Raw genomic sequence first — 27,276 nt, 5'->3', positions numbered from 1 at the left:
TGATCTGATCTATTTCTCTAATAACTGCAGGGTTGTACCTCTTGTCCAACTTCTTCCAGTTCTCTCTGGCCCTACTTCCCACCTTTGTAATCACAAATCTGATCTCTTTTTGTATAAGTTTGGCATTTTGGGGAAAACACCCATTTTCTACTCTGTTCAAAAGGCAGTCTCCCTCACCTCTGATTTTATTAGCTGGTGTTGTGTGGGCTCATGTTTTCACGCTGGCAGATCCTGCCCAGGAGCCGAGCTGACAGGTCACACGCCGGCTGTAAACGGGGGAAGATCACAAACTTGGCGTGCGTGAAGTCACCCTTTGTCTTTTTCTTCTCTTTAAAAATGATTGAAATGTAATGGCACCTTGAGACAGTATATCATGGCTGTTACTGTAGTACAAGTTAAGTTTCCCATAATGTTAAACAAATTCCAAGTAAGATGACGGTTAATATTTTTTCCTTCCAAATTAATTTTAAATTTAGAAAAAAAAAATCAGTGAGCAGTTAAAAGTCCATGCTCATCTTGATTAAAGACCATTTAAGTAAGGTCTGATTTTCTTAATGGTTCTTCCAACTCCAAAGGGAGGCTCTGCTCTCACGCTTGCCTGTTCCTTGATTCAACCCCAGAGAAACTTGAGACCTAAAATCTCCCCCTTGACAGCTGGAAGGAGAGTCTTTTGTTTGCAAGTGCCCCGCTGTGGGCAGTTGCCCTCCAGCGAGGCCCTGCAGTGCCTCCCTTTGCTCTGGAAGCGTGGCGGGTCTCCGGGTCCCTGGCCAGGAGGGCAGCCTATCAGCCCATCCAGCGGCCCCTCCTTCCCCACCTCAGTTGGTTGACAAGTCCTTGGTGGGAGCTGCCATGGGGAGCCTGTTTCCCTGCTAGGGGCCCTGAGGTGTGGGCACTGCCCTGCTGATTCTCTAGGTTCCCAGCCGACTTGTAGCTGAGACCGAGCCCGGCCTGCATCTCAGCCCCTCGGGGCCTGCGTTTTTCTGTGCCAGTTACAGGGTCCTCTCCACCAGCCCCTGCCCTACCCCCAGGCCCCCTGAGTCGGGTGGAATACCAGCTGAGTAGATTTCTAGAGAATAAACGAAGAGTAAAGTGGAGGGTGTGGATTTTAACCCAAGGGAAGAATTCCATCTTGAAAACTTTGGGGTTTGTTTTTTATTGTTATTATTTTGGCCACACCCTGCGGCATGTGGGATCTGAGTTCCCTGCCCAGGAATGGAACTCAGGCCCCCTTCAGGGGAAGCGTGGAATCTTAGCCACTGGACCACCAGGGAAGTCCCTGGGGTTTGGTTTAAATATGGTATTTTCCGAGACTTTGTTTTAGCCCCAGACAAAAGTATGAGAGATTGTTCCTTTATTCTTTGGGAAGCTTTTGGAAGGTTGTTCTTCCTCTCCACTGGCACCCTGTGAAGTGTTAAAAATGATAATCTGTCATTTGGTTTTTTGTCTGATCAGGAAGAATTAAATAAATATTTACAGTTTTCTTCCTATTCTATATACGGTGGTGAAAACCAGCCTCTTAGATGGTTAGTCTGGAGCCCAAAGTCCCTGTGGGATTCCTGGTTCTGCTTCACGGAAGTGTGTGTGTGTGTGGCTGTGTGTGGAGCGGGTGAAGGAAGGCCTTCAGCGTGGGCTCAGGCCTCCAGGCCGATGCTGAGCGGCGCGCGGCCCGGGGCTGGGGAGGTGGCTGTGGTTCCCAGCCCTGCAGCTGCTGCGGGCCCCCTGCCTCGCCTCTCCCTGGGACAGAGGACCTGGTGGCACGGCTTGCCCCAAGGGTGGGTCACGAATACAGTTGAAGGTTGAGTTAGTCATCTGACTGTGAGAAAAAGATCAGAAGATGTCAGCTCCTAAAGCGGAAGTGGATGAAACTTAAGTCAGAGTGAAGGAGGGTAATGGGAGGTCCTCCGTGGAGACGGCCTGGTTGAAGGGGTAGGCTGTACACCTCTGACTGAGGAGACGAAGCTTGAACAGGAGGGCAGGCCGATGGGCCGGAGGCGTCCTGGCTGACAGCCCGTGTAGGTGGCGGGACGCTTACCGGGGGAGCGGGGAGCAGGCGGCCGGTGGTCATCAGGCCGTCTGGGGTGGGGTCTGCCCGGAGGGCCCAGGCCCCTCGGGAAGGCGGTGTTTCTAGAGTCGGTTTGCGCAGCGTCGCTCCCGGAGAGTCTGCTCTCCTGCTGGGCTGATGTGGATCCTGCCCCGGCCTGTGTGCATCCCACACCTCTTGCTGCTCTGAGAGCCTGATTGCACCCCCGCTCCCTGCCGTCTCCTCAGCTGCTGATGCCACTTGTTTTTGAAGGAGGGAGGTGTTCTTTGTGCCCTTGGTGTCCTGGTCCGAGAGGCCAGGAGGCGACCTGAAAGGCAGGTGGGGGTTAGAAAGCTTTGGCTGGTCCCCTCCCTCGCTGGGGTAAGGAGGATGACCGGGCATCTCGGGTTGCTTCGTTCGCATTGATCACGTAGGTCACGCATTTGTCCTTCGCTCCCTTCCATTCCCGAGTGTCCCACTGCGGTTGTGGGGTACATTGGACGTGGACTCAGGGCCGTGAGCACCATCACAGGCCCCACAAAGCTCATCTTGCTTCGAAAATATCCAAAGAGGGAAGATCGACTGGACTCTGACTTGGTGGAGCCCAGCATCCCAGCCTCACCCGCACCCACCTGTCACTCAGCTCATGAGAGCCTCTGGAGACTGATGAATAGCCGTATCCTTAAAATGATGGCGTTGATTTGGCATGGTTTGGGCCATAACTTCTGGCTGCTGTGACTTTCAGGTTTTGAATATTTAGTTTATGGAAGCTCTGGTATAGAATGAATCACTTTATGTGTTTATTTACTTCTGAGATGGTAAGTCACCATGCTTTAAAATTGTCTCTGCTTCTGTACATGATTGTCACTTCGCCTTGTTTGCCTTTTTATGTTTTAGGAATCTTTTGTTAACTTAAGTGGGAAAAAGGATGAGATTGCTTTTTGCTTTGTTAAGAAGTCTCTTTTTGATTAAAAACTGGAGTACACGTATTCTGTTGTTAACAGCTCTTCAGTGATTTCTTCGCATGGTATAATCCTATGAATGTAGTATTCAAGAATGCTGTCAGCACTGAAGGGGCTTCTATTAAAATCCATGGTTAATGATATCTTTTTTGTTTTTTTGCTTCCAGGTTTTCAAAACCCTTGGCACAGATGTCGTGAAGTCTGCGTTCGAAGGTTATAATGCTTGTGTCTTTGCGTACGGGCAGACCGGATCAGGAAAGTCATACACTATGATGGGAGACTCTGTACGTGGCTTACACTGTGTGGGAAGCAAATTTCTCATTTTCTCTTTGGACTGATGAGAATGTCCCTTTTGTCTACGTGGTTGGTACTAAACACGCTTTTCGTGTTCTCATCATTCTTTAGTAGTAAGATAAAACTCAGTAATAAGTGGGATGAAATTTCCTCTGAGAGATTTTAAAATTAGAAACAGTTTTAAGTTTATAAGCATGAATAATGGATGGGAGTCTCAGTTCCTTTTCCGTTTTTAAAGGCTTTATAATCTTATAAAAAAAAAAGTGTGCTGGGCCTGCAAGTAATTTATTCTTCTTTTCTGCCAACCCAACAGTTTGAATAAAATTACTGAATTCTGTTCTTTTTAAAATTATTCAAAACACTTTTGCCCAAGAAAAATGTAAAAAAAAAGAATCTCCTTGGTGGAAAGGTACTGCATAAATCCAGTGAATACATGAAAAATGTAAGAATTACATGGGTTATATAGAGTCTACACAGTTACAAACATAGTGTGTAGAGTTTAGTAGTCATGCTATATAAATTAAAGACATTAAAATTATACTTGCCCCAAAATAGACGGCAGAGGAGAAGCTGGGAGTGACTGTAGAACCTTATCCCGTTCTGTGTTTTCTCCAGACCTGGACGGTGCTGGTGTGTTTTACTTCTCTCATGTCATGGTTTGGAAAACTGTTCACTGACTCTGGGAGTCGAGGACCTAGCAGAGCTTGGCTGGGCTTCCTGCCGGCAGGCTCAGAGGTGGCCCAAATGCTGCAGGTTTGGTGGTTCGTGGGAGAAGTAATGCATTGAAGGAGGATAGGTCTTTCTGGATGAAAGCCTTTCAGCCCGTGTGTCCTGGCTCCTTAAATCCAGGCGCCTTCTTTGTAGTAGAAGTAAATGCAGTGCTGCGAATGCTCAGTCCTGAGAAGCAACGAAAAATAAGAAAAGAACCGAAGAAACGATGATTTCAAGAGTTTCACATTTCCTTTTACCATTACTCCACCCTTCCTTCTTTCCTGCTGTGCTTTGGGAAAAAAGCCTTCTCTAAAAATGAAATTTATGGGACTTCCCCAGTGGTCCAGTGGTTAAGACTCTGAGCTTCCACTGCAGTAGGCATGGGTGTGATGCCTGGTCAGGGAACTAAGATACCACATGCCATGTGTGGCCAAAAAATAGAAAACAAAATTTTTTTTTTTTTGCTTGTTGATTTCCTCTTAGCTAGTTTATGTAAGTTCAGCATTTATAAAGCACTCACAAGTTACAGCTGTTTTTCTATGACCTTACAATTGAGTACCATTTGAGTATTCTTTTTTTATTTGATTTGTTAAAGTAAGAACAAAAAATGTGGTGAAAGGGCCAATTTTTATTTTATAAGAATTGGTACTGATTTAATGGTGTAAAGGAAAAAAAGTTCTCCTAAACCTTGTGATGATATATATATATAAATGTGTATGTATATGTATATGTATCTTTTTTGGGTGGGGGGAATGGGAGATTAGGTGCGAGGAGAGAGAGATTTCAGAAGAAAACATTGAAACCTCAGTTTGGCCTCCTAACAGGAGCATTTTTCCTTGTCTTTGGTGCCATTCTGAGGCTCGTCAGCTTGTCATTGCCAACCGAAACATGAATACTATAATTACACCCACGTCACATAAGTAATGTGATGTACTGAAACCTTTCTGTCGAGGGAGGACAGGGTAGGAATTAGTGCATCACAGTCTGTATGTCTTAATGTGATCATCAGCGCCTTTGTAAGACAAATAGCTTCTTTGAGGACTTCTTAAGGTTTCTGCCCAGTGTGTATTTCAGCTTTTTTTGTCCTTTGACCAGATCAAATTTTTTAACATTTGTTTTACAGCAGTAGACTCTCTGGTTTGAGAGCTAGAGAATACATCTTATGTTTGCAAGCCACGATTTAGCTGATTGACAGCTGACAACTGTCTATTACTATGGTCCCAGCATGTAGAAATTAGAAGGCTCAATCCTCTTATTTCAGAGGATAGGAAGCAGTCCTGGAAGGGGTGAGCCCAGGTCCCTGGGGTGGGCCTGTAGGCCCCCGGAGTCTAAGTCCACCCCAGCCCATTGCAGATGCAATCATCAGGTGCTTTTATTTCAAGTTACAGCTGAGGCACCCCTCTTTCCCACTGCAGGGCGATTCTGGCTTAATACCCCGGATCTGCGAAGGGCTCTTCAGTCAGATAAACGAAACCACCAGATGGGATGAGGCGTCTTTTCGAACTGAAGTCAGGTAGGGCCTGTGCCTTGAGTGAGTGTGTGTGAGCTTGATTCAAGGCATGAGGAATGGATACGGCCTTTGCATCCCTGAGAGGAGAGTCTGCCTTTCCCCATTCTGTGCTGTGCTGGTTGGAAGTCAAGCTCAAAGCACGAATGTGTTCAGTGACCTCCTTGGGTACCATTTGAATGAGGGCTTTGGAGGTTAGTGGAGGTAACCCAGCCTGGTCTGAAATTAATGTATGATGCTCATCTCAAATGCAGTGAGCTTTTGACCTTTCAGTTTGTACCCACTTGCCTTATTCTTTTATTTGAATAAGGTTTGTGTTATCCTTTATGTTTGTTGGATCACTGTCATTCTGATCTTTAAGTAAATCTGGGTGGTGGAGGTGTTTTTTTCCCCCCTCTCCTTGGACTTAAACCTGTGTGGAGAGGCAGTTTGGTCAGTGGTTTGAGGGCAGATATGGCAATCAGGGTATTCTCCTGGCTGCCTGAGCTCTCAGAGGCTGTGAGGCCTTGGACAGGCTGTTTAAATCGCCCAAGTCTTTGCTGCCTAGTGTGTAAGACGAGGAAGATGGTACCTACCTTTGAGCTATTGTAGGGATTAAAGGAAATAATCCCCGTAAAGTGCTGTACCTGATATGTAGTTATCGCCCATAAATGTATGCTGCTGCTGCTGCTATTAGTGCCTGCAGTAATTTTACTGAATTCAACTCTGTTTGTCATTTTTAGCTACTTAGAAATTTATAATGAACGTGTGAGAGATCTTCTTAGGCGGAAGTCATCCAAAACCTTCAATCTAAGAGTCCGTGAGCATCCAAAAGAGGGGCCTTATGTGGAAGGTAAGAGTGGATGTTTTCACAGCTCTTTTCTTCTTGGGAGTTTTTGTTAAGAATAATAGTTTCAGAGAAAAAGAAATGAAGGATAATGGTGACATCTAAAAAATTTAATTTTGGAGTTTAATTATAGTAAAAATTACATGTGCTGCCACTGAACACTGGGGCTTCCCAGGTGGTACTGGTGGCAAAGAAACCACCTGCCAGTGCAGGAGGCATAAGAGATGTGGGGTTTGATCCCTGGGTTGGGAAGATTCCTTGGAGGAGGGCACGGCAACCCACTCCAGTACTTTTGCTTGGAGAATTCCATGGACCGAGCAGCCTGGTGGGCTATAGTCTATAGAGTCTGTAGAGTCCAACTGTAGAGTCTATAGTGTCTGACTCTACGGTCTATAGAGTCCGACACGACTGAAGCAAGTTAGCACGCCACTGTGCTCTATTCACTTAATGTGCTTCTACTTTACTGGCCATTAGCCGATTTTGCAGGGCTTGCCAATAGATCATGTCTACCTTTAAGAACTCCAGAAACTTATTTTCCAAAGTTTTCAGGCAAGATAAGTAACTCTATAGCTTCTTTAAATGGCGTTGCATTTCAGGGGTGTGTTTTTACTCATCTTAACGGTAACATGACTGTAGGGTGATTCTGAGACCTCTCACCTTTGGGAAGAGTGTTTGAAGTTCCCATGCTGTGTTCTCGGCCTTTGTGTTGTGATACATTCGTCAGGTCACTGTCCATTGGGAGGACTGTCCCAAGGAGTGATGGGTAAAGGACTGGCTCCTGCAAACTATTTTAAAAACAGGCTGGACGGAAGGCTGTCCTTAGAATAGTCAGCTCTGCACACTCCTCTGTGTGAGGCAGCTGAGGTGAGGCTGGAGACTAGGAATTGCACACAGACAGGCTCTCCTATCTCCTATTGTGGTGATGTCCTTCCTGTGTGTTTCATTGGAGGCAAGGCTGAGAACTGGTCATGGATTCAAAGATGTTTCTACTTCTGTTGTCTTTTTAACCTGGAAAACCAGGTGTGCTAACAGGGTCCCATCTGCATTTTAGTAAATTTTCGATTGAACTTTTGTGTTTCATGCCCACAGCAAGGTGAGTAACTATGTATTTGTTCCATGGAGTGTGGGATAAATACTATCGTTAATAGTTTTTAGCCTAACTGCCTTTTCCCTTTAACTGTCTTATCAAATGTTAAGACATACTATAGGGCTGGGTTTGTGGAGAGACAGGTTAATCAAGCAGGGTAAAAATCCAGAATCTACTGTCAATACTTAAAGGGGATTTAGTTTCTAATAAATCTGCTATTCAAACACTGGGGGAATAGGGGTTAGTAAGTTGTCTGGGAGAAAAAAAAAAAAAGAAAATTGGTACCAGAGCTCAATTTGTATACTAAAGTAAATGGCAGATGGAGCAAAGATTTAATGTAAAAAGTGACATAATGACTGCAAGAAACCCTGGATTATTTTTTTTCTGGAAATTTAGAGAAGGGAGGGCTTTTAAAATTTTTTACTTAAAATCCAGAAAATATGAAATAAAAGTGTTAAATTTGAAATGTTGAAACAAAACAAAAAATGAACTTTATACTTGGTAGAAACACCATAGGCAAAGTGAAAAAACAACTTACAAGGTGGAAAGGATATTTTCAATTCAAGTTTCAGACAAAGGACTTGTTTTCCTATTATATAAGGAGCTCCTGTAAATTACAGACAGCTCCACTACCAAGGAGAAAAATGAACAAAGAATGTGACTAGGTTGTCCATAGAAATATTGATGATTTTTAATCAGTATTTTAAAAAATTAATTTACAGTGTTGTGTTAATTTCTGCTATACAGCAGTGCTTCAGTTATACATTTATATGTATGTATGAATATATATATACACATACATTTTAAAAATACTCTTTTCCATTATGGTTTATAATAGGATATTGCATATAGTCCTTTGTGCTATACAGTAGGACCTTGTCATTTATGCCTTCTGTATATAACAGCTTACATCGCTGACCTCAGCCTCCAACTCTGTTCCTCCCACCGCGCCTCACCCTGGGCACCACCTTGGTCCATGTCTGTGATTCTGTTTCTGTTTAATAGGTAGGTTCATTGGTGCCATATTTTAGACTTCACACAGAAGTGATACCATATGCTATTTGTCTTTTTCTTTCTGACTTAATTCACTTAGCATGGTAATCTCTAGTTGGGTCCATGTTGCTGCACACGGCATTAATTGCTTCTTTTCTAATGATGTGCATACACACACGTGTATATGTATGTATGTATATCACATCTTGATTTACCCCTTCATCTGTTGATGGATGTCGAGGTTGTTTCCACGCCTCAGCTATTGTAAATAGTGCTGCTGGAAACATAGCGGTGCATGTATCTTGTCTGGCTGTATGTCTAGGAATGGAATTGCTGGAGCATATGTAATTCTCCTTACGGTTTTCTGATGAACCTTTATACTGTTTCCACAGTGGCTGCACCAGCTTCCATTGCCACCAGCAGAGTAGGAGGGTTCCCTTTTCTCCATATCCCCTCCAGCATTTATCTGTAGATTTTTAAAATGATGGCCATTCTGACCAGGGGTGAGGGAGTACCCTGTACTTTTGATTTGCATTTATCTAATAATGTTGAGCATCCTTTCATTTGTGTGTTGGCCACCTGGAAACACACATGATTTTTAAATGAAGGAAAGAAAGATTGACGTCACTAATAAGCAGAGGAAAGCAGAATAAAAATTCTTTGAGATAGCGTCTGCTGCCTGTCCCCAGCAGCTGTAAGGAGCCTGGGACAGTGTTGGGAGACAGGCAGTCTTTTGCATTGTTACTGTTGTGTGTAAGTTGCCTTTTATGGAGGACAGTTCTGCAATATCCATCCACATTTTGTATATGCTTCAATCTAGAAATTCCACCTCTTAAGAATTTCAGTTCAGTTCATTTCAGTCCCTTAGTTGTGTCCGACTCTCTGCGACCCCATGGAGTGCAGCACACCAGGCCTCTCTGTCCATCACCAACTCCCAGAGTCTACCCAAACTCATCCATTGTGTCAGTGATGCCATCCAACCATCTCATCCTCTGTCGTCCCCTTCTCCTGCCTTCAATCTTTCCCAACATCAGGGTCTTTTCAAATGAGTCAGCTCTTTGCATCAGGTGGCCGAAGTATTGGAGTTTCAGCTTTAACATCAGTCCTTCCAATGAATACCCAGGACTCATTTCCCTTAGGATGGACTGGTTGGATCTCCTTGCAGTCCAAGGGACTCTCAAGAGTCTTCTCCAACACTACAGTTCAAAAGCATCAGTTCTTCTGCGCTCAACGCTCTTTATAGTCTACCTCTCACATCCATACATGACCACTGGAAAAACCGTAGTCTTGACTAGATGGTATTCTGGGGCAATTCCCGGGCCTGAGAGAGAGTGTGGCTGCCGGTGTGCGGAGGGCAGAGGTGGTGGCTGGCCAAGTGCCCTTCCCCACGCCTCCAGACTCCCCTACCCCCGCTCGCTCACGTCCATGCGCCTCGTGCCACTGCCCGGTCCGCAGACCCGCGCCCAGCCTCACCTAGCTGCGCGCGGGCCATGCCAGCCGGCCACAGCCTCCATGCCCACAGCGACCAACAGCAGTGGGGGACGCTGCTGAGTCGCAGGAGCGCAGCCTGAGCACCGGCCCTGCTTAACGCGCTTTGCTGATTGTCCATTTTTATGAGTTTACAACTTTTCTAAGAACTTTTGTTTACAAAGCAACTTTTATTTTAAAGGCATCTCCCTTTTGTATTTAATCCAAAGGAGAAGTATGTCGGGCAATTTGTGGTTTGGTTTTGGCTTCGTTTCTAAATTTTTTTCCTCTTCGTTGACTTTGGGGTTCAGATACTCCTACCGCTTCAGACTCCTGAGGACCTTTTGGGCCCCCATGTTAATGAGCCACCTGGCGAGTCTGATGTGGCCGCCAGGGAGGCGCTGCTCACGTCCCTCCCCACGTTCACGTCCGGCCTGGCTGGAAGGATGAGGTGCCCCGAATGACCGCTGGCAGGAGGAGCTCCCCCACATGAAGCTGGCTTCCCCGGTGCTTCCCGGCTGCTCCTACGACCTGGCAGCGGCGACTGCGGCCACCGAACTGGAGAGTGGTGGAGTTTGCAGCGGCAGCCCGGCCCTCCTGCTCTGGAGGGAGGCGGGGGAGTTCAGTGATCTCCTGGACCTGGACCTTATCCTCTCCAGCTCACTGTCGCATCAGGAGCCTGTGGCCACCATGGAGTTCTCGTAAACATCAGCCTCATCCTCGCCCTCCCCGTGGAGCAGCGGCCCCGCCAGCGCGCCCTGCACCTGCAGCCTCAGCGATCTATCCGGGCTGGGGGTGAGGCGGGCGCAGCCGCCTCTGCAGCCGGGAGTCTGCACTCCCTCCGACGGCTCCCTACAACCTGGCAACATCAGTGACGTGAGCCCCTCTGGCGGCTTCGTGGCCCTGCTTCTGTGGCCCGAATTGGACCCGGTGTGCATTCCGCTGCAGCCGCCACATGGTGGACTGACGGCACGTTCGCCTGAGTGCCCCTGGCAGCGAGTACGGCGGCCCTTGGTTATCAATGTTGGCACAGGCAGCCCGGATGGCAGCCACTCGGTGGTGGTGGGCCCTATAGCAGCAGGCCACTGCGTATGTGCCCAAAGATCAAGCGGGAGGCTGTCTCCTCGTGTACTGTCAGTTGGCCCCTCAAGGCCCGCTTGGGCACTGGATCTCTGCTCAGCAGTGGCCACCGGCTGCCTGCACACGACTTTACCCTGGCGCAGCAGCTCCCTGGCAGGGCTACCCCGACCCTGGGTGCCGAGGAACTGCTGAGCAGCCCAGACTGTCATCCTGCCCTGCCGCTCCCCCCGGGCTTCCATCCCCACCCCGGGCCCAACCACCCTCCCTTCCTGCTCGATCAGATGCGGACGCAGGTCACATCGTGCCATGACCAAGCGCGTGCCAGCCAGTTCCTGCATGCTGGAGGAGCCCAAGCCAAAAAGGAGGAGAAGGTCATGGCCCCGGAAAAGGACAGCCTCTCACACTTGTAATTATGCAGGCTGCGGCTAAACCTGCGCGGAGAGTTCTCATCTCAAGGCACACCTGCGCACCCCACACAGGTGTGAAACCTTACCACTGTGACTGGGATGGCTGAGGGTGGAAGTTCGCCCGCTCAGATGAACTGACTAGCCACTATGGCAGACACACCGGGCAGTGTCAGAAGCGCCACCGGGCATTCTCAAGGTTGGACCACCTCGCCTTACACATGAAGAGGCACTTTTAAATCCCCAAACAGTGGATGTGACCCACACTGCCAGAAGAGAATTCAGCGTTTTTTACCTTTCACACTGTCTTCCTGGTGAGGGGAGGAACCCAGCTAGAAAGCATTACAATCATGGTCAAGTTCCCAAGGAGCAAACTTGTGAATGGATAATCAGGAGACACAGGAAACCAAAAGACAAACTCAAAAAAAAAAACAAAAAAAACAGATGGGGTCTGTGACTGGATCTTCTAGCATTCCAATTCTAAATCCAACTTGAATATATATTTCTGGACTTAAAACATGTGAGTTATAAGGGGGGTGACTGGAAGTTGTGGATATCAGGGTATAAATTAGATCTGAAAGTTGGGGGGAGGGAAGACCAGAACCCCCTGAATTGTTTTGATACAATATAAACATAAAGATCACATTGTATTCTATTTGCCTTCTAAAGGCCATTATGATGATCTTAGAAGAAGAGGAAGAAATCCAGGTACAGAAAACGGTGTTTAATAGCCTAAAGGATGGTTCTTGGTAAGTCTTGGTTCTAAAGGTACCAGATGAGGCCAAAGTTCTCAAACTGCTGCTTGCTTTGACAAGGAAAATCTGTTTTTGTCTTCTGATCTACATTTATGACCTAACTCTGGTTTACTGGTTTACTTTACATACATCTGGTTTACTTTAATCTTTAATACATCTGGTTTACTTTAATCTTTTATATAGTCTGTTATGCATTGTGGTTTCAGATGTGCAATAATTTGTACAATGGTTTATTCCCAAGTATGCCTTAAGCAGAACAAATGTTTTTTTCTATATAGTTCCTTGCCTTAATAAATATGTAATATAAATTTAAGCCAACTTCTATTTTGTATATTTGTAAACTACAAAGTAAAAAAATGAACATTTTGTGGAGTTTGTATTTTGCATACTCAAGGTGAGAACTAAGTTTTAAATAAATGTATAATATCTGGAAAAAAAAGAATTTGTTCTGAAGAATTATTCACATATTCATAAAAACTTGTGTACAAGATTATTTGTAGCAGCATTGCTTGTATTGAAAGCAAACTCTCAACAATGTCTGTCATCTCAATAGGAGACTATTCAATTGGTTATGGTGTATCCACACGGTCTAGTGCTAGTACAGTCTGGTGCTCTGCAGCCATAGACATGAATGAGGGATCACTTTGATACACAGAATTCTTCAATGTATTTTACACAGAAAAAAGCAAGATGCAAAACAATGTGTATGGTATGCTACCATGTGTAAAAGGGGGAAAAAGATGGTTTAATATTTATGTAATGGCCTGGCCACCTCATGCAAAGAGTTGACTCATTGGAAAAGACCCTGATGCTTGGAGGGATTGGGGGCAGGAGGAGAAGGGGACGGCAGAGGATGAGATGGCTGGATGGCATCACTGACTCGATGCACATGAGTTTGGGTAAACTCCTGGTGTTGGTGATGGACAGGGATGTCTGGCTTGCTGCAATTCATGGGGTCGCAAAGAGTCGGACATGACTGAGCGACTGAACTGAACTGAATTGAATGGCCTGTATACATATGGCTTATTTCTAGAAAGTTTTGGAAAAACTAAGAATGTTGGGTTGCCTGACAGGAAAGTGTGGGGTAGGTTATCAGATGGTGGAGGGGAAAGACCCTTGAACAGTGTCCTTTTTGTAGTTTTTGACTATAAGAGCATATGAATGTTTCTCAAAAAAATGAATGAAGAGTTTCTTTAAAAAGGATTTTAAAGAATGTGGTCGTGTTTTGCCTGGAGGTAGTGTTTGCATTTTCCCTGACTGTGACTAGGGCTAGTGATGTTGACGGTGATATCGCACGGTTATCCTGAATACTGTATGCAATAGGTGAGCCCTATCAGGAGAGGTGACCAAGGCTCAGTGAGGTTAAATGACTTCTTCGTAGCCATGTGAGTCCACTGGTCAGCCACCGAGCTGCACCCGAGGCAGTTAGCTCCTGGGTCTGCATTAGGAGCCACCACAGGTTTGTACAGGTGCAGATGCGTGTGCGCTCAGTTGTGTCCGACTCTTTGCCACCCCATGGACTGTAGCCCGCCAGGCTCCTCTGTCCGTGCAATTTCCCAGGCAAGAATTGTGGAGTATTGCCATTTCCTTCTCCAGGGGATCTTCCCCACCCAGGAATTGAACCCTCGTCTCCTGCATTGGCAAACGGATTTTTGCCACTGTGCCGTTTGGGAAGCCCATAGATCTTTACAGTCGTGTATTATTTTGTAGAGGTACCTCTCTTCTTCCCTCTACTATCTGTTGGGGAGATTTCTTCACCCCCTCTTTTTTTTCAGATTTATCCAAACACTTAGTTCAGAATTACGGTGATGTCGAAGAGCTTATGGACGCGGGAAACATCAACCGGACCACCGCCGCCACCGGGATGAATGACGTCAGCAGCCGGTCTCATGCCATCTTCACCATCAAGTTCACGCAGGTGAGGGCCGTCGCCCCGCCCCCGAGCGCGTAGGCAGCGCCGGCTGCGGCTGCGGACTGGTCTGCGCTGAGCCAGGCACCTCGGAGGCGCCCCACTGCTGTTTTCTTGTTCTTTAGACTGTTGAGCTGTGTGATGGTTTCTCTGCCGTTCCATTTGAAATGTAGCCCGATGAAGACCCCTAAGACATATTTAGCAGGCTTCTGCCCTGTTCTCCACATAAAAAGAAAAAAAAAGGTGCTCTGTGTTTAATTAAGCCAGAGTTTTCATTGTTGCAAGCTCTGTGGTAGGTAATGGGTTGCCAGACAGAGCCGCTGGAGGCCAACGTGAGGAACTCATTACCTTGAGTGGTCTAAGGTGGGTGGTCCTGTATGGCTCCGTGGAATTCACCCCACAATGCTAATTGTGATGACATTAAAGGACAAGGGATGTTTTTAAGTATTAATGTTCTGATCTGGAGGTGGAGAGCGTTTAGAACACACATGGAAATGAAATAATGTTAGGGGGAAATGATGTTAACACCGAGGCCAGTTAAACCAATGAGCCTGAAAGTGTAGGGTCGTCTCGGCGCTCAGCCCGTATTAGGACTTTGGGGGAGTCTGGCCTGTGTTAGCCATTGAGCATATCAGGTAGAAAGACTTGGATAATTCATGAGGGGATCAGAGAGCAAAGAAGATGAAAAAATTCTCCAAGGTCAATTGGAACAACTCCTGATAAATTCTCCAGAAATGTATCTTTTATTCCATTGACTGGTTTTTCTCCTGTTTTCTGGTTAATGTGGATTAGGATGTGGCCATCCCTAGTTCCTAAGAGGCTTGCTTTTGTGTCAAAATGCAGTAATTTCTTCTTGGCATTTTGGTTCAGACTGTAAAACATAGGTTAAAAGTCTTGGGAAAGTAAGATTTTGGTAAAATTCAGAATCAATATAGTATTTAAGATTTTTGCTATTTTATAATTGTGAAACAAATTGTATTTTAACATCAAATAACAGTTGGATGATCTTTCACATAATTGTCTATGTTTATCATATTTTGGAAAACCATTGTGCTTGTCCTGTTCAAGATTTTAGGTGAGAGCAAAACTAATTATTTGTTTACTTACATTTTTCTTTATGGAGTGAGTGCCCCTCAGGGCCTAGCTTCCTTCTCTGCCAGGGTCAGACTCGGCCCTTGTTGAATGAGTGATTTGGATAATGGAATTCGTGGTTCTTCAGAAAGTTTAAGACTCACATATGGTCGGCTTCTATTGTATCCAGTATAATTATTGTAATCAGGAAGAAGCCCAGTGAAACAACAAAATTAAGAAAAAAAATCTACCCTGAGAGATCACAGTGAGGAGTGGGAAATAATTAGAACTTGTTTTGGTGGTTTAGTCGCCAAGTCATGTCTGACTTTTGTGACCCCATGGACAGTAGCGTGCCAAGCTCCTCTGTCCGTGAGATTCTCCAGGCAAGAATACTGGAGTGGGTTGCCATTTTCTTCTCCAGGGGATCTTCCCAACCCAGGGATCAAACCAGGGTCTCCTGCATTGTAGGCAGATTCTTTACCAACTGAGCTATGAGGGAAGCCCTTGAACTTGTGTTACAAACACATAAACATATGTGGCAGCCTGGATGGGAGGGGAGTTTGGGGGGGAATGGATCCATGTATATGTATGGCTGAGTTACTCTCATGTACACCCAAAATCATCACAACATTGTTAATTTATATTCTGATATAAGAGTCAAAAAAAAAAAAGAGGTAACCAAGAAGAATTTGATTGCTAAATACGTTGCCAGTCCAATGCTAGTTATCAGTGAGGATGTAAAAGATTTTGTTTCTGTTAAGAAATAATAATCTAGTTGGGGAGAGAAGATTAATAAGTATGAATGACAGAGAAGAAAAACACACACACAATGTTATATAAACATGGGTGTCCTTTATACCTCTTCCATTTTGCATTTATATTTTACCATAGGCCAAATTTGATTCTGAAATGCCGTCTGAAACCGTGAGTAAGATCCACTTGGTCGATCTTGCGGGAAGTGAGCGGGCGGACGCCACTGGTGCCACCGGGGTCCGGCTGAAGGAAGGCGGCAACATCAACAAGTCCCTCGTGACGCTGGGAAACGTCATTTCCGCCTTAGGTAGGTTCACACTGGTCTCCTGCCTCCTCTCGTTCTCCACGCTGCATAGTGGCATGAAGAGCTTAGGTTTAATGTTTGTGTTACAAACTAGAGTAATAGCTTCAAGGTTTTTTGAAGCCAAATTCAAGAAGAAAAAAAACCTTTAATAATTGTCTTTGCCTTCCCCACCTTTTCTTTCTCCCTGCAGCTGATTTATCTCAGGATGCATCAAACCCTCTAGTAAAGAAGAAGCAAGTTTTTGTGCCTTACAGGGATTCTGTTTTGACTTGGTTGTTGAAAGACAGCCTCGGCGGAAACTCTAAAACTATCATGATAGCCAGTAAGAATTTTTGTTTTTTTTTTTCTTCTCAACATATAGTGTTTCATGTGAATTGATTATAGCTGTTTTAAGTATTTCATTAGGAAGTAGCACCTCTTTATTAAAAAAAAAATAGTTTTCTATTTTGAAGAAAAGTACTTACTGTGATCCAGTTTACAGTATGGTATTATTGACTCTTTTTGCCTCTTTCTGGTTACATTAACTTGCTGTTTTCTTGGTTATGCAAGCTGATATCCGTGCAGGATGATCCTCAGTTGTGCTTAAAGTATAGGACAGAAACTTGCAACTCTGCCAACTCATGCCAACTCTAGACATAAACTAGAAATAACCCAACTTTGTTTTTCTATTTAAAAGCAGAAAATAAGGAATTTAAGATTAAGAATTGAGAGGAAAAAGTGTGGTATATATGATAACAATAATATACGTCTATATTTTCACTAATTAACAGGAAGAAGCAGAACAGAGGGGAAATGTGCAAAGGGGAGATAACTGTTGAGAATTTCTCTTCCAGCTCCACCCCCACCCTCTTTTCTTGTCTCCGGGTCTCCTCCTGCCCAAGTTGTGCAGTCCCTGTGGAGGCCAGGGGTCTTCCCAGGGGTGTGCACCCCAGATGCAATTGTGTAGTAACTTTAGGTCTAAAGTTTGTTGGGGTTGAGGTGGGGACGTGATCAACCAAAGCTTTGGGAGGAGGAGCGTTAGCTGATCTACAGATTCTTTACAAAAGTTATCATACTCTGGGTTTTCATAGGTGGTAGGTTTTGCCAGAACTCTTTCAAAAGGATTTAAATTTCTGCTTTATCTTGAGAAGTGTAAATAGTCTTGAAATCCTCTACTTATATGTTCAACAGAGGAAACTCCCTAAGCTGCAATGGAGTGTTTCCAGTCTCGTTTGAGATTTGGTTAGATGGCTGATTCTAAACTTAAGAAGAGTGAAATGGCATTTAATTTGGCATAGTGAGCACCTTTCCTATGAGTCCCAGATAATTTGTAATATTCATGACTGTAGTAATGAATATTTAGTCTATCCAGCAACCTGGGGTTAATCTGACTTTTAAATTACAAAACAACTTTGTGTGAAATGAAACAGAGTGCTGGATAAATTATTTTTTGAATTCATTCTTCACAGCCATTTCACCTGCTGATGTCAATTACGGAGAAACCCTAAGTACTCTTCGCTATGCAAATAGAGCCAAAAACATCATCAACAAGCCTACCATTAATGAGGACGCCAACGTCAAACTCATCCGTGAACTGCGAGCCGAAATAGCCAGGCTGAAGACGCTGCTTGCCCAGGGGAATCAGGTTGGCTCTTTTCTCAGACTTACGGGTAATTTTCTTTGAGTAATGGCATCTATTTCTAGATCTTAATGAGACACTCATCTCAGGAGTCGTATTGATTTGAGTAAATAAGTGCTAAGTAAAGCTTTGAGTGAGTTAGCCCGGTCTCTCCTTAACATCACCCTCCCATTGGCCTTCGAATTCATTATATGCTCTGTGCTTAAGATTTTATCCACTAAACCCAAGATGATTAACTACCTAATAGTTATCAATTATGGATGGAGATTTAGCATGCAGTAGGATTAGCAGCATAATCTCCATTAGTGCAAGGAAATCGAGGTGCTTGGAGCAATGTTTAAAATTCTACTGAAGCATTTTATGACTTAGATGTATTTTAACAGAATGAGAGACTCATTTGAGCCCCTTTCTGAGTCTGTCTTTGGTACTGCTCCTTACAGCAGTGGTTATAGTGATGCGGGATACTGAGACATCCCTGTGGCCTGGCTGAGGTGATGTGCCTGGGCCCCCAGGTGATGGCGGAAACAGCCTCTCTTCAGGATCCTTTGGGGTTTTTGTGAAGGAGCCTTGTCCTTTTCACTGTAGTCTTCTGCATGGTGTGTGTAGCAAGCTACGTTCTGTGATGACAGTGTGATCCGTGCTGGTTGGTTTAGACGTAGTCAAGAGAGAAAGTCAGGATCACTTTTTAAAACACTCGAGTTAAAGTGGAGTTAGAAATAAAGAGGGACTTACCTGGTGGTTGAGTAATTGAGACTGTGCTTCCAAAGCAGGGGGCATGGGTTTGGTCCCTGGTTGGGGAGCTAAGATCCTGCATGCTGCATGATGTGGCCAAGAAAAACACCCCCTAGCAAAACAAGATACGTTTCTTCCCATTTTCCTAACCCATGAATGGATGTCTGAAGTGTATCATTAAAAAAAAAAAAAAGAACCCAGCTTTTCTTCAAATGCACAGAGCTGCTTCAGAGCAGCGTTCCCTCCTGGAGCATGGGGCCCTTGAAGCCCTTGGCATCCTGTGAGCAGTTTGACTCATGAGACTCAACAGGCCAAGAGCCTCACAGAGTTTCCCGCGTCCTGAAAGCCCCGAGAGTCACTGTCCTCTAAACTGGGGGACTAGAGTGGGCTGGGAGCTGATTTCTGCACCTAAAAATAGCTCCACATAATTGTACTCTTTTTTTTTTTTAATCTTTTGGGTATGCTGCTTTGCATATGGGATTAGTACCTTGACCAGGGATCGAACCCTTGCACCCTGCATTGGCAACTCAGAGTCTTAACCCTGGGACCACCAGGGAGGTCCCAGCTGTGCTTACTGATGGGGAACTTCCCTGTGTGTGCGTGGAAGCCTCAGCATGACGAGTCCAGCAGCTCATGATGTTACCAGGCTCGAATCACTGATGACGCCGGCCACAGCTGTCATGTTCATTTATATGCTCTGTTACTGGGATCTTTTTTCAATGTTTTAAAAATACTTGTCTGAGGTAAACATATAAAGGTGGTTTGATAGAGTTACCCAGACTACTGCGTGTGAAGGGAAGGACTGGGAACATTCTTGTAGTTACCATTTAGTAAGTCATGAGAATGGAGGAAAAGAAAGATCAGCCTGTTAAATGTTAAACTGAGAACGTCCTCGAAAGGAGCCTTATCACACCAACGGAAGAACTTCATTCAAACTTTTACAGATTCTGTCCTAGGAATGTTTTAGAGGTGTCGTATATGCCAGTTGCCATATACTTTCTGATCTTCCCTTGTCTTTTTCTTTCATGGCCAAAGACCACCACAGTCATTAAAGGATTATTTTAGTTACTGTAGTTCTGGGGATAAGGATGGAAAAGATTGTTGTCTATTTTAGGATACAGTGAAGAACTCTGAAAAACAATACGTTACAATAAAAACAAGTCCAATTTAAAATAATTTATTGCACCATGAAGCTATAAATTGTTGTGAGACAATACAAGCTTATCCAAAATTAATTTTGTGGTGCTCAATAAAATAAGCAGGGGTTCTTAAGCGCTCATTAGAAAAATCTCTGTATAAAATTTTTTGGTGACATTCTTGTTTTCCCACAGTATCCTGTTCCAGATGGCTGCTGTGGTTCATTGAAAATGCTGTTCAAGTCAGAGCTCCATTTCTGGGTTGTTGAAGTACAGCCAGATAAAAGCTCCTGCTTTTAATAATTTTATGTTTAATAATTTGCCAATGCAAAATGCCACGTGTATCAGAATTTCAAAAGCACAGTTTAAACACAGCGAAAGATTCTGACACGTATCTGCTTCTCCTGCTGCATAGATTATAGACAGATAAATGTGTGGTGGTATGTATGTATATATGCATCCATGTGAACGCTCCGCTGAAGAATGATACCCATTCTGAGTGTACGTATCCATGAATTTTCACAAGCTGTATTCACCCATGTGACCTGCATGCTATCAAGAAGCAGAACGTTCCCCAGTGCCCTAGAAGCTCTCTTCACCTTCCTCTCCTAGACCCGCCTCCCCTTCCCCTCAAGGGTACCCTCTATCCTGACTTCTTCAGGCAGGGTTAGTTTTTAGTTTTGCCTCTTTTTGTTCTTTATATAAATGTAATCATGTAGTACATACTCTTGCTCTCGCTTTTATATAAGATCAGATTTATGGCATTGCAACACATAGACCTACAAAAAACCCGTTTCATAAGGTTGCAGACGTGCAAGGGTGCTGGCCTGCAGTACAGCCTGGGGAGGTGACAAGTTCAGGCAGCGGGGCTGAGGGACAAGGGGAAAGTGACAGTGAGAGCAGAGGACAGACTGAGGGGCCTAATGCGGCCGCCGGGAGTGTGCTGGCCCTGGATAATCATGACCAGCTTCCGTCTGAGGCCTTGTGAGATTCCTACATGGTGGAGCATGTGGGTTCAGATCCATGTATGAGCACCGCTGTGCTGCGCTCCATCACACGCGTGTGTGCCAGCTCACCCATTCTGTTTGATGGGCTTTGGAGATTTTCTCTTTGCTGCTGTTGCTGCTGCTGTGGACTGTCTTCTACGTGTCTTTTTGTGAACATCCAGCTTCATTTCCGGAGAAGGCAATGGCACCCCACTCCAGTGCTCTTGCCTGGAAAATCCCATGGACAGAGGAGCCTGGTAGGCTGCAGTCCATGGGGTCGTGAAGAGTCGGACACGACTGAGCGACTTCACTTTGACTTTTCACTTTCATGCATTGGAGAAGGAAATGGCAACCCACTCCAGTGTTCTTGCCTGGAGAATCCCGGGGACAGGGGAGCCTGGTGGGCTGCCGTTTATGGGGTCGCACAGAGTCAGACATGACTGAAGCGACTTAGCAGCAGCAGCAGCAGCAGCTTCATTTCTGTTAAGTTTATACTTCATTTCTGTTAAGAGTGGAGTTTGTGTGAGAAGGGGTACATAGTGTTTGGTTTTAGTAGATAACTGCAAAATAATTTTTAAAGGTTTTTATACCAACTTATATTCCACCATCAGTATGTGAAAGTGCCAGTTCCTTGCCAATGCCTGGTGGTATCTGCTTTTCATCATAGGCCATTCTGAGGGGGCATCGTGGTGTCACAGAATGATTGTAGTTTCCGTGTCTCCGATGATTAATGCAGTCAAGCGTTTGGGTATCTTCTCTTTTCACATGTTCTCTTTTGTTATATTTAAAGCATCTTTTCAGACTTCTGCTTTGAGTTTGGCAGAGAGAAAGTGTCCATTAACTTTTCTCTCTTAAATGTCTCTGAAGATAGCAAGAAAATTAACAACATAGAAATAGGCAAGAACGGTCCAGGAAGCAAAGAAGGCAATGAGTTAGAGAAGGTGGAAGGAGAAAGGATTTCTCATTTGTGTAGCTGAAGTCGCAGATAAACTTTGAATAATAGCTGTATAATAAAAGTGTCATTATGTGTAAACTTTCAAGGTGGACAGCATCTCAGGGAGGGTCACAGAGTAAAACCAGGTGATAGGGTGTTTGTGAAGATGGGCAAAAGCAGACCAGGTAGTCAAGGAAATGTGAAAGCCTCCGTGGAGGAGAGACAATGAAAAAAAGTCGTGCATATAGATGATTAACAAATGCCCTTCTAGAAATTTATTCTGTTGATACTGCCATGCATACTGTAGGCAGCTGGTATAAGATAAGTCCCTGTATCAGTGACTTATCTTCTGGTAAAGCAGAAGATGAGAAAAAACTACCAGTCCATTAAGAGGAAATTGTGGACATAAATTGTTGAATAACCACACAGTGGAGCGCTGTGCGGTGGAACTGGAGTTGTTACAAAGAATAAAATAGATTTATTTGTACTGAGTTTTTCCCAAGATTGTGAGATGAAAAAGGCAATATTCAGAATAGCGTTCATGCTGTTATGTTTGAAAAGCAACATAAGCGCACTTGCATGTGACCAGAATAACTGCACAGTTATGTAGCAGAATGGGTGAGACGGGTTGCCCGTGGCCTGGAGAGGTGGAGAGGGAGACCCATTTCCATCTTCCTTTCAGGTAGCCTCGTCTGGAACCCCGTGTTCTGCCTCTCGGGTTGTGAGTTACGAATGCAGTCAAAGCCCCCTGTGCCCCACCTGACTGTGTTTCACTCCCCCGTCTCTGCCTTGCCTCGTCCTCCCAGGGTGAACCTGATTTTGGAGTTTATCACTCTCACATCCATCTTTGCAACACAGATGAGGAAATGGACACAGACTGTGGCCAGCCTCCCTGTAACTGTGTGACCCAGCAGTGGTGATAAAGGAGGGTCATTTGCACGTGTCAGTGTGGATAAATCTCAGAACCCTCTGGTTGGATAACCCCTCTTTTTGAACCTGTACTTGGTGCAAATTCAAAACGGAAGAGTCTTTCAGGATCTAGGGATTTAGACTGTTTGATTTTGATAAAATGTCAGCCAGTTACGTGTTTGTCTTTTTCTTTGCCTTTGCTGATTTGTGTTGCAAATGTAGTTTTACCAGGATGCTGTGGTTTTTTGAATATTACGAGGCATGTACCTTGTGGATTAAAGACTTCGTGGTGACACTTTGAGGGAGGTGTGGGAAAATACTTTTCACCTCTGTTTGTTTATATGGCAGTTTTTGATGGTTTACAGTGTCAGGACAGATCGTTCCTCTAGATTATCGGTGTACACTCATTGCCTCTGCCTTTTGTGGTTTGCATTGCAGATTGCCCTCCTGGACTCCCCCACAGCCTTAAGTATGGAGGAGAAACTTCAGCAGAATGAAGCCAGAGTAAGTGACACCATAACTTGGTTTTTTTTTTTTTTTTTAATCGTAAGTTTCACTATTTTATTTTATTTATTTATTTTTTAAGTTTCACTATTTTAAGTGGATACTTTTTTAGTATTGGGTTAGCCAGAAAGTTTGTTCAGGTTTGTCCCCAAGATGTCATGGGAAAACCCAAACAAACTTTTTGGCCAGCCCAGGACTTGCTGTCTGACATTCAGTTTCTCTCTTCATGACAGTTAATGCTCCCACCCTGTTTTTAAAGACCCACACTCGCTGACTTCCGGTGTATCTCCTGTGTCCTCTGTGATTTAATAGATGGGGTTTGTCTGGTAGTCAAGGGTTGAATTGGAGAAGGCAGTGGCACCCCACTTCAGTACTCTTGCCTGGAAAATCCCATGGACGGAGGAGCCTGGTGGGCTGCAGTCCATGGGGTCTCAAAGAGTCAGACACGACTGAGTGACTTCACTTTCACTTTTCACTTTCATGCATTGGAGAAGGAAATGGCACCACACTCCAGTGTTATTGCCTGGAGAATCCCGGGGACGGGGGAGCCTGGAGAATCCCGGGGACGGGGGAGCCTGGTGGGCTGCTGTCTCTGGGGTCGCACAGAGTCAGACACGACTGAAGTGACTTAGCAGCAGCAGCAGCAGCGAGGGCTGAATACAGCTGAGACTGGGCCATTGCACGAGGCGGTGAGGCTGCACTTCAGGAAAGGGAGGCTGTGTTCACATGCTGGTCCCCACAGCCTCACCGTGGGGTTTTTTGGCCATCCTTCTACTTACTAGTGGGAATTGCAGCACTTAGGGAATCACTGAATACTCCGTGAAGGTGCTTCGTTGCTTTAAGCAAAGTGGGATTTGAGGCTGGGGGGAGGGTGTTCTGGGCTGAAGCCAGTGTTAGTGCTGGTGCTTTCTGAAAACTAGTTTCACGGATGACCTGCTTCTATACTATCTTTTTTTTTTTTCTTTTTAAAAGAAAAAGACCTTCTGTGAAAAGAGAAACAGGTATTGATAATGTTTTCAGAGTGGATTTTGTCCACTGTGCCAAATGGTTAAAGCAGATTGAGAAAGAAAATAGGATTCTGTTGGCAAAGCTCTTTCAAGAATACACAGTATTGAAGATACAAATCAAGAGTGTAGTTAGGAACTTGTTGACACTTCCTGGGTAATTATGCTGATTAATTTGCTGATAATAGCATTAGTGAAAACATTAGTTTTTTAACCCCTGTTTTTCTCTTGACATTTTGTATTTTGGTACTTCAGATTTTAATTTTGAGGACTTTGATGGATGTGTCTGGATTGTGTGTGTTCATCACTCAGTTGTATCCAACTCTTTGTTATCCTGTGGACTGTCCCAGCCCGCTGGCTCCTCTGTCCCTGAAATTCTCCAGGCAAAGAATACTAGAGTGGGTTGCCATTCTTTCTTCAGGGGATCTTCCTGACCTAGGGATTGAACCCAGGTTTTCTGCATTGCAGGCAGAGTCTTTACCATCTGAGCCACCAGGGAAACCCTTGATGTGTCTGAATATAGTCTTAAATTATTTCTTACTGATAGTTTTCAGGAATACCTAGCAAGTTAATAGAAACCAATAAACATTTTAATTTGAATTGTTATACATGTGCGGACAGACGTGACTCTTGTTAACATTTTCTAAATTTTCATCTCTTCCTTTGCTGACCTTTTAAAATTGTTTGCCATCCACTTGGCTGTAAATCTTATCACCTGGTCACATTGTGAGAGGTGCTATCAGACTTTGCATTTTTTTTTCCCTGAATTTTAAAAATGAAGATTTTTTGGTTTAAATTCAGTGGTAAAAGAAACCGAAGGCATACTTACAGTTCTTTGAAAGCTGGAATTATTTGATTGAATTGGAAAAGGATTAATTGTCTTACGTTTCTTTAGGGAGAACTTACCTGTTGGTAAAATCCCAAAGCATGCTTTGTTAAATACTTGGTGTTTCTCAGATAAATTGCCAATGAGAATCTGTTAACTGATTATTATAAATTAGTAAATTCATCACCCCAGTCTCTTCTACGTCTGTAGGGAGAGAAGGTGTAGAAATATTCCCTCTCTGAAAGCTTTTCCAACACAAAAAGCCCTGTGACCCATGGGGTTGGCGTCACTTGAGTGATGAAAGGAGAGCCTGTGTGTGTGGCTGGTCCAGGCGGGCAGGACAGCCTTGCCTGACAAGTACCAGTGAGCACGAAAAGAAGTTACAGAGGCTCAGTCCTATTTCTTCTCTTACTAAGAAGATGATAGATTTGACATTAATAACTAAAGAAGACGTGTGTGTGTGCTTAGTCACTCAGTTGTGTCTGACTCTGTGACCCCCTGGACTGTGGCACACAGGCTCCTCTGTCTGTGGGGATTCTCCAGGCAAGAATACTGGAGTGGGTTGCCATGCCCTCCTCCAGTGGATCCTTCCAACCCAGGGATCAAACCCAGGTCTCCTGCACTGCAGGCAGATTCTTTACAGTCTGAGCCACCAGGGAAGCCCAAGAATACTGGAGTGGGTAGGCTACTTCTCCAGGGGATCTTCCCAACCCAGGAATTGAACTGGGGTCTCCTGCATTGCAGGCATATTCTTTACCAGCTGAGCTACCAGGGAAGCCCAGTTAAAGAAGATATATTTTTAAAACCTTTTGTTTTGTATTGGGGTATAGGTAATTAACAAACAGTGTTGTGATAGTTTCAGGTGAACAGTGAAGGGTTTCAGCCATACATACACATGTATGCATTCTCCCCCGCATCCCCTCCCATCCAGGCTGCACATCACGCTGAGCAGAGTCCGCTGTGCTGTACAGCAGGTCCTTGCTGGTTATCCATTTTAAATACAGCAGTGTGTACACATCCTTCCCAAGTTCCCTAACTACCCACCCTCCTCTCTCGCCCCAGCCTGCAACCATAAGTTCATTCTCCTTCTCTAAGCCTCTTCCTGTTTTGTAAATAAGTTTATTTGTATCATTTTAAGGAAGATATTTTATTAAAAAAAAAAAAGCTACCTTAGAACTCCTGTAGTTGTTTGCGGTAAGTGTTCCGTTGCTCAGCCGTTTCCAACCTTGTCCTAGCGACCCCAAGGACAGCAGCCCACTAGGCTCCTCTGTCCATGGGATTCTCCAGGCAAGAATGCTGGGGTGGGTTGCCATTTCCTTCTCCAGGGTGTTTGCGGTAAATCGAGGAGTAAAATGTCTAGCCGTTGAATGAACAAGGTGAGTGAGAGGTGTTTTGGTTTTGCTCTCAGATAAACTGTCACTCCAGTCCCTCCTTTTTTGTCAGTAATGAACACAGCCTTTCTTGAAGGTTGCTGACTCACGTCCTTTCTGTTTATGATACCTAAGGCCTGTGGAAAGCATCTTCCTCTTAGCATTGAGCACTTAATCCAATGTATTCTGTGCTTCCACTTTGACCTGGTTGAACAGGGTAACTTACTGGTAGGGAGACCAGTCAGGTGAACTGGGATGGCGTCTGCTGCTGGGTGGGGAGGTGGCAGGAACACTGGAGGGCGAAAGGGAAGAGGCTTCGGGAGGGTGTGTGCCCCGCACTCCCCCAGCCCCGCGGAGGTCACTCGCTTTTAATCCGAAGTATATTCCTTTTGACAGAATTTTCCATTCTTTTTTTCTACCTCTCAATCAGGTATCACTTTACTTCTTAATGACTCACTCACTCAGGTCATTTAAAAAGTTGTGTGGAACTAGCAGAGTATTTTCATTAACTGAGAAGCTATTTCCAACTTTGCTGTGTTTGACAGTGGGGGATATTTTCTCCCTTAAGTTACTGCAGACTGGAAAGAAGCTGATTATTATCAAAAAGATATTTTTACCTTTACTAAGAGTCAATTAAGAAGCTACCTAAAAAAAAAAAAAAAGATAAAATGATATTTATAAACCTTATTAATTAGCTACAAAAGCAGATTATCTCCTAAAAGAAAATGGCAGTTTCCAAGGTGATTTAATCATCACATCTAATTAGAAAGTAAAGTAAATCACCATTTCTTAGGACCTAAAGTATAATCAGGAAAAATTAACCCATGTAATGGGATGGTGGCATCTTTGAACGTGTAATTTTGGTTAATATCCAAGGAAGCAGCTTTTATTTAAGTGCACCTTGAAAAAGACTGCTGTAAAGCTCTAGGCAGCTTGACAGATTTTTTTTCTGTTCTTTCCTTTGCCGTAATGTAGGTTGTAGGGTAAGATCAGCTAGTTTGATTTATATTTGGTACTGGTACTCTGCAGCATTGCTATCTAATTTAAAAAGGTATAGTATGTTCTTCTATAATCTATAAAAGTTTGAAAACTTTCAAAAGAAAATCACAGTAAT

The 27,276-nt window shown here is 44.4% G+C and overlaps 1 protein-coding gene and 1 pseudogene across 9 annotated transcripts in view; both read left to right on the top strand.

Moving 5' to 3' along the window:
* KIF16B (kinesin family member 16B) overlaps positions 1-27,276 on the top strand; it is a 308,034-nt gene that overhangs the window by 51,613 nt on the left and 229,145 nt on the right. For all 9 annotated transcript variants that reach the window (XM_061435656.1, XM_061435655.1, XM_061435659.1 and 6 more), the window contains exons 4-11: positions 3,150-3,266; positions 5,403-5,500; positions 6,217-6,326; positions 13,882-14,024; positions 15,978-16,146; positions 16,334-16,465; positions 17,592-17,767; positions 22,897-22,962. In XM_061435656.1, the coding sequence (XP_061291640.1) occupies positions 3,150-3,266; positions 5,403-5,500; positions 6,217-6,326; positions 13,882-14,024; positions 15,978-16,146; positions 16,334-16,465; positions 17,592-17,767; positions 22,897-22,962 (1,011 nt within the window). The remainder of the gene's footprint in view (positions 1-3,149; positions 3,267-5,402; positions 5,501-6,216; positions 6,327-13,881; positions 14,025-15,977; positions 16,147-16,333; positions 16,466-17,591; positions 17,768-22,896; positions 22,963-27,276) is intronic.
* Positions 10,152-12,204, top strand: LOC133258928 (Krueppel-like factor 4; annotated as a pseudogene).

This window comes from Bos javanicus, chromosome 13 (assembly GCF_032452875.1).
Source record: "Bos javanicus breed banteng chromosome 13, ARS-OSU_banteng_1.0, whole genome shotgun sequence".
Lineage (NCBI taxonomy): Eukaryota > Metazoa > Chordata > Mammalia > Artiodactyla > Bovidae > Bos > Bos javanicus.
The sequence above is the reverse complement of the archived record's forward strand: the minus strand, read 5'-3'. Positions and strand labels throughout refer to the sequence as shown.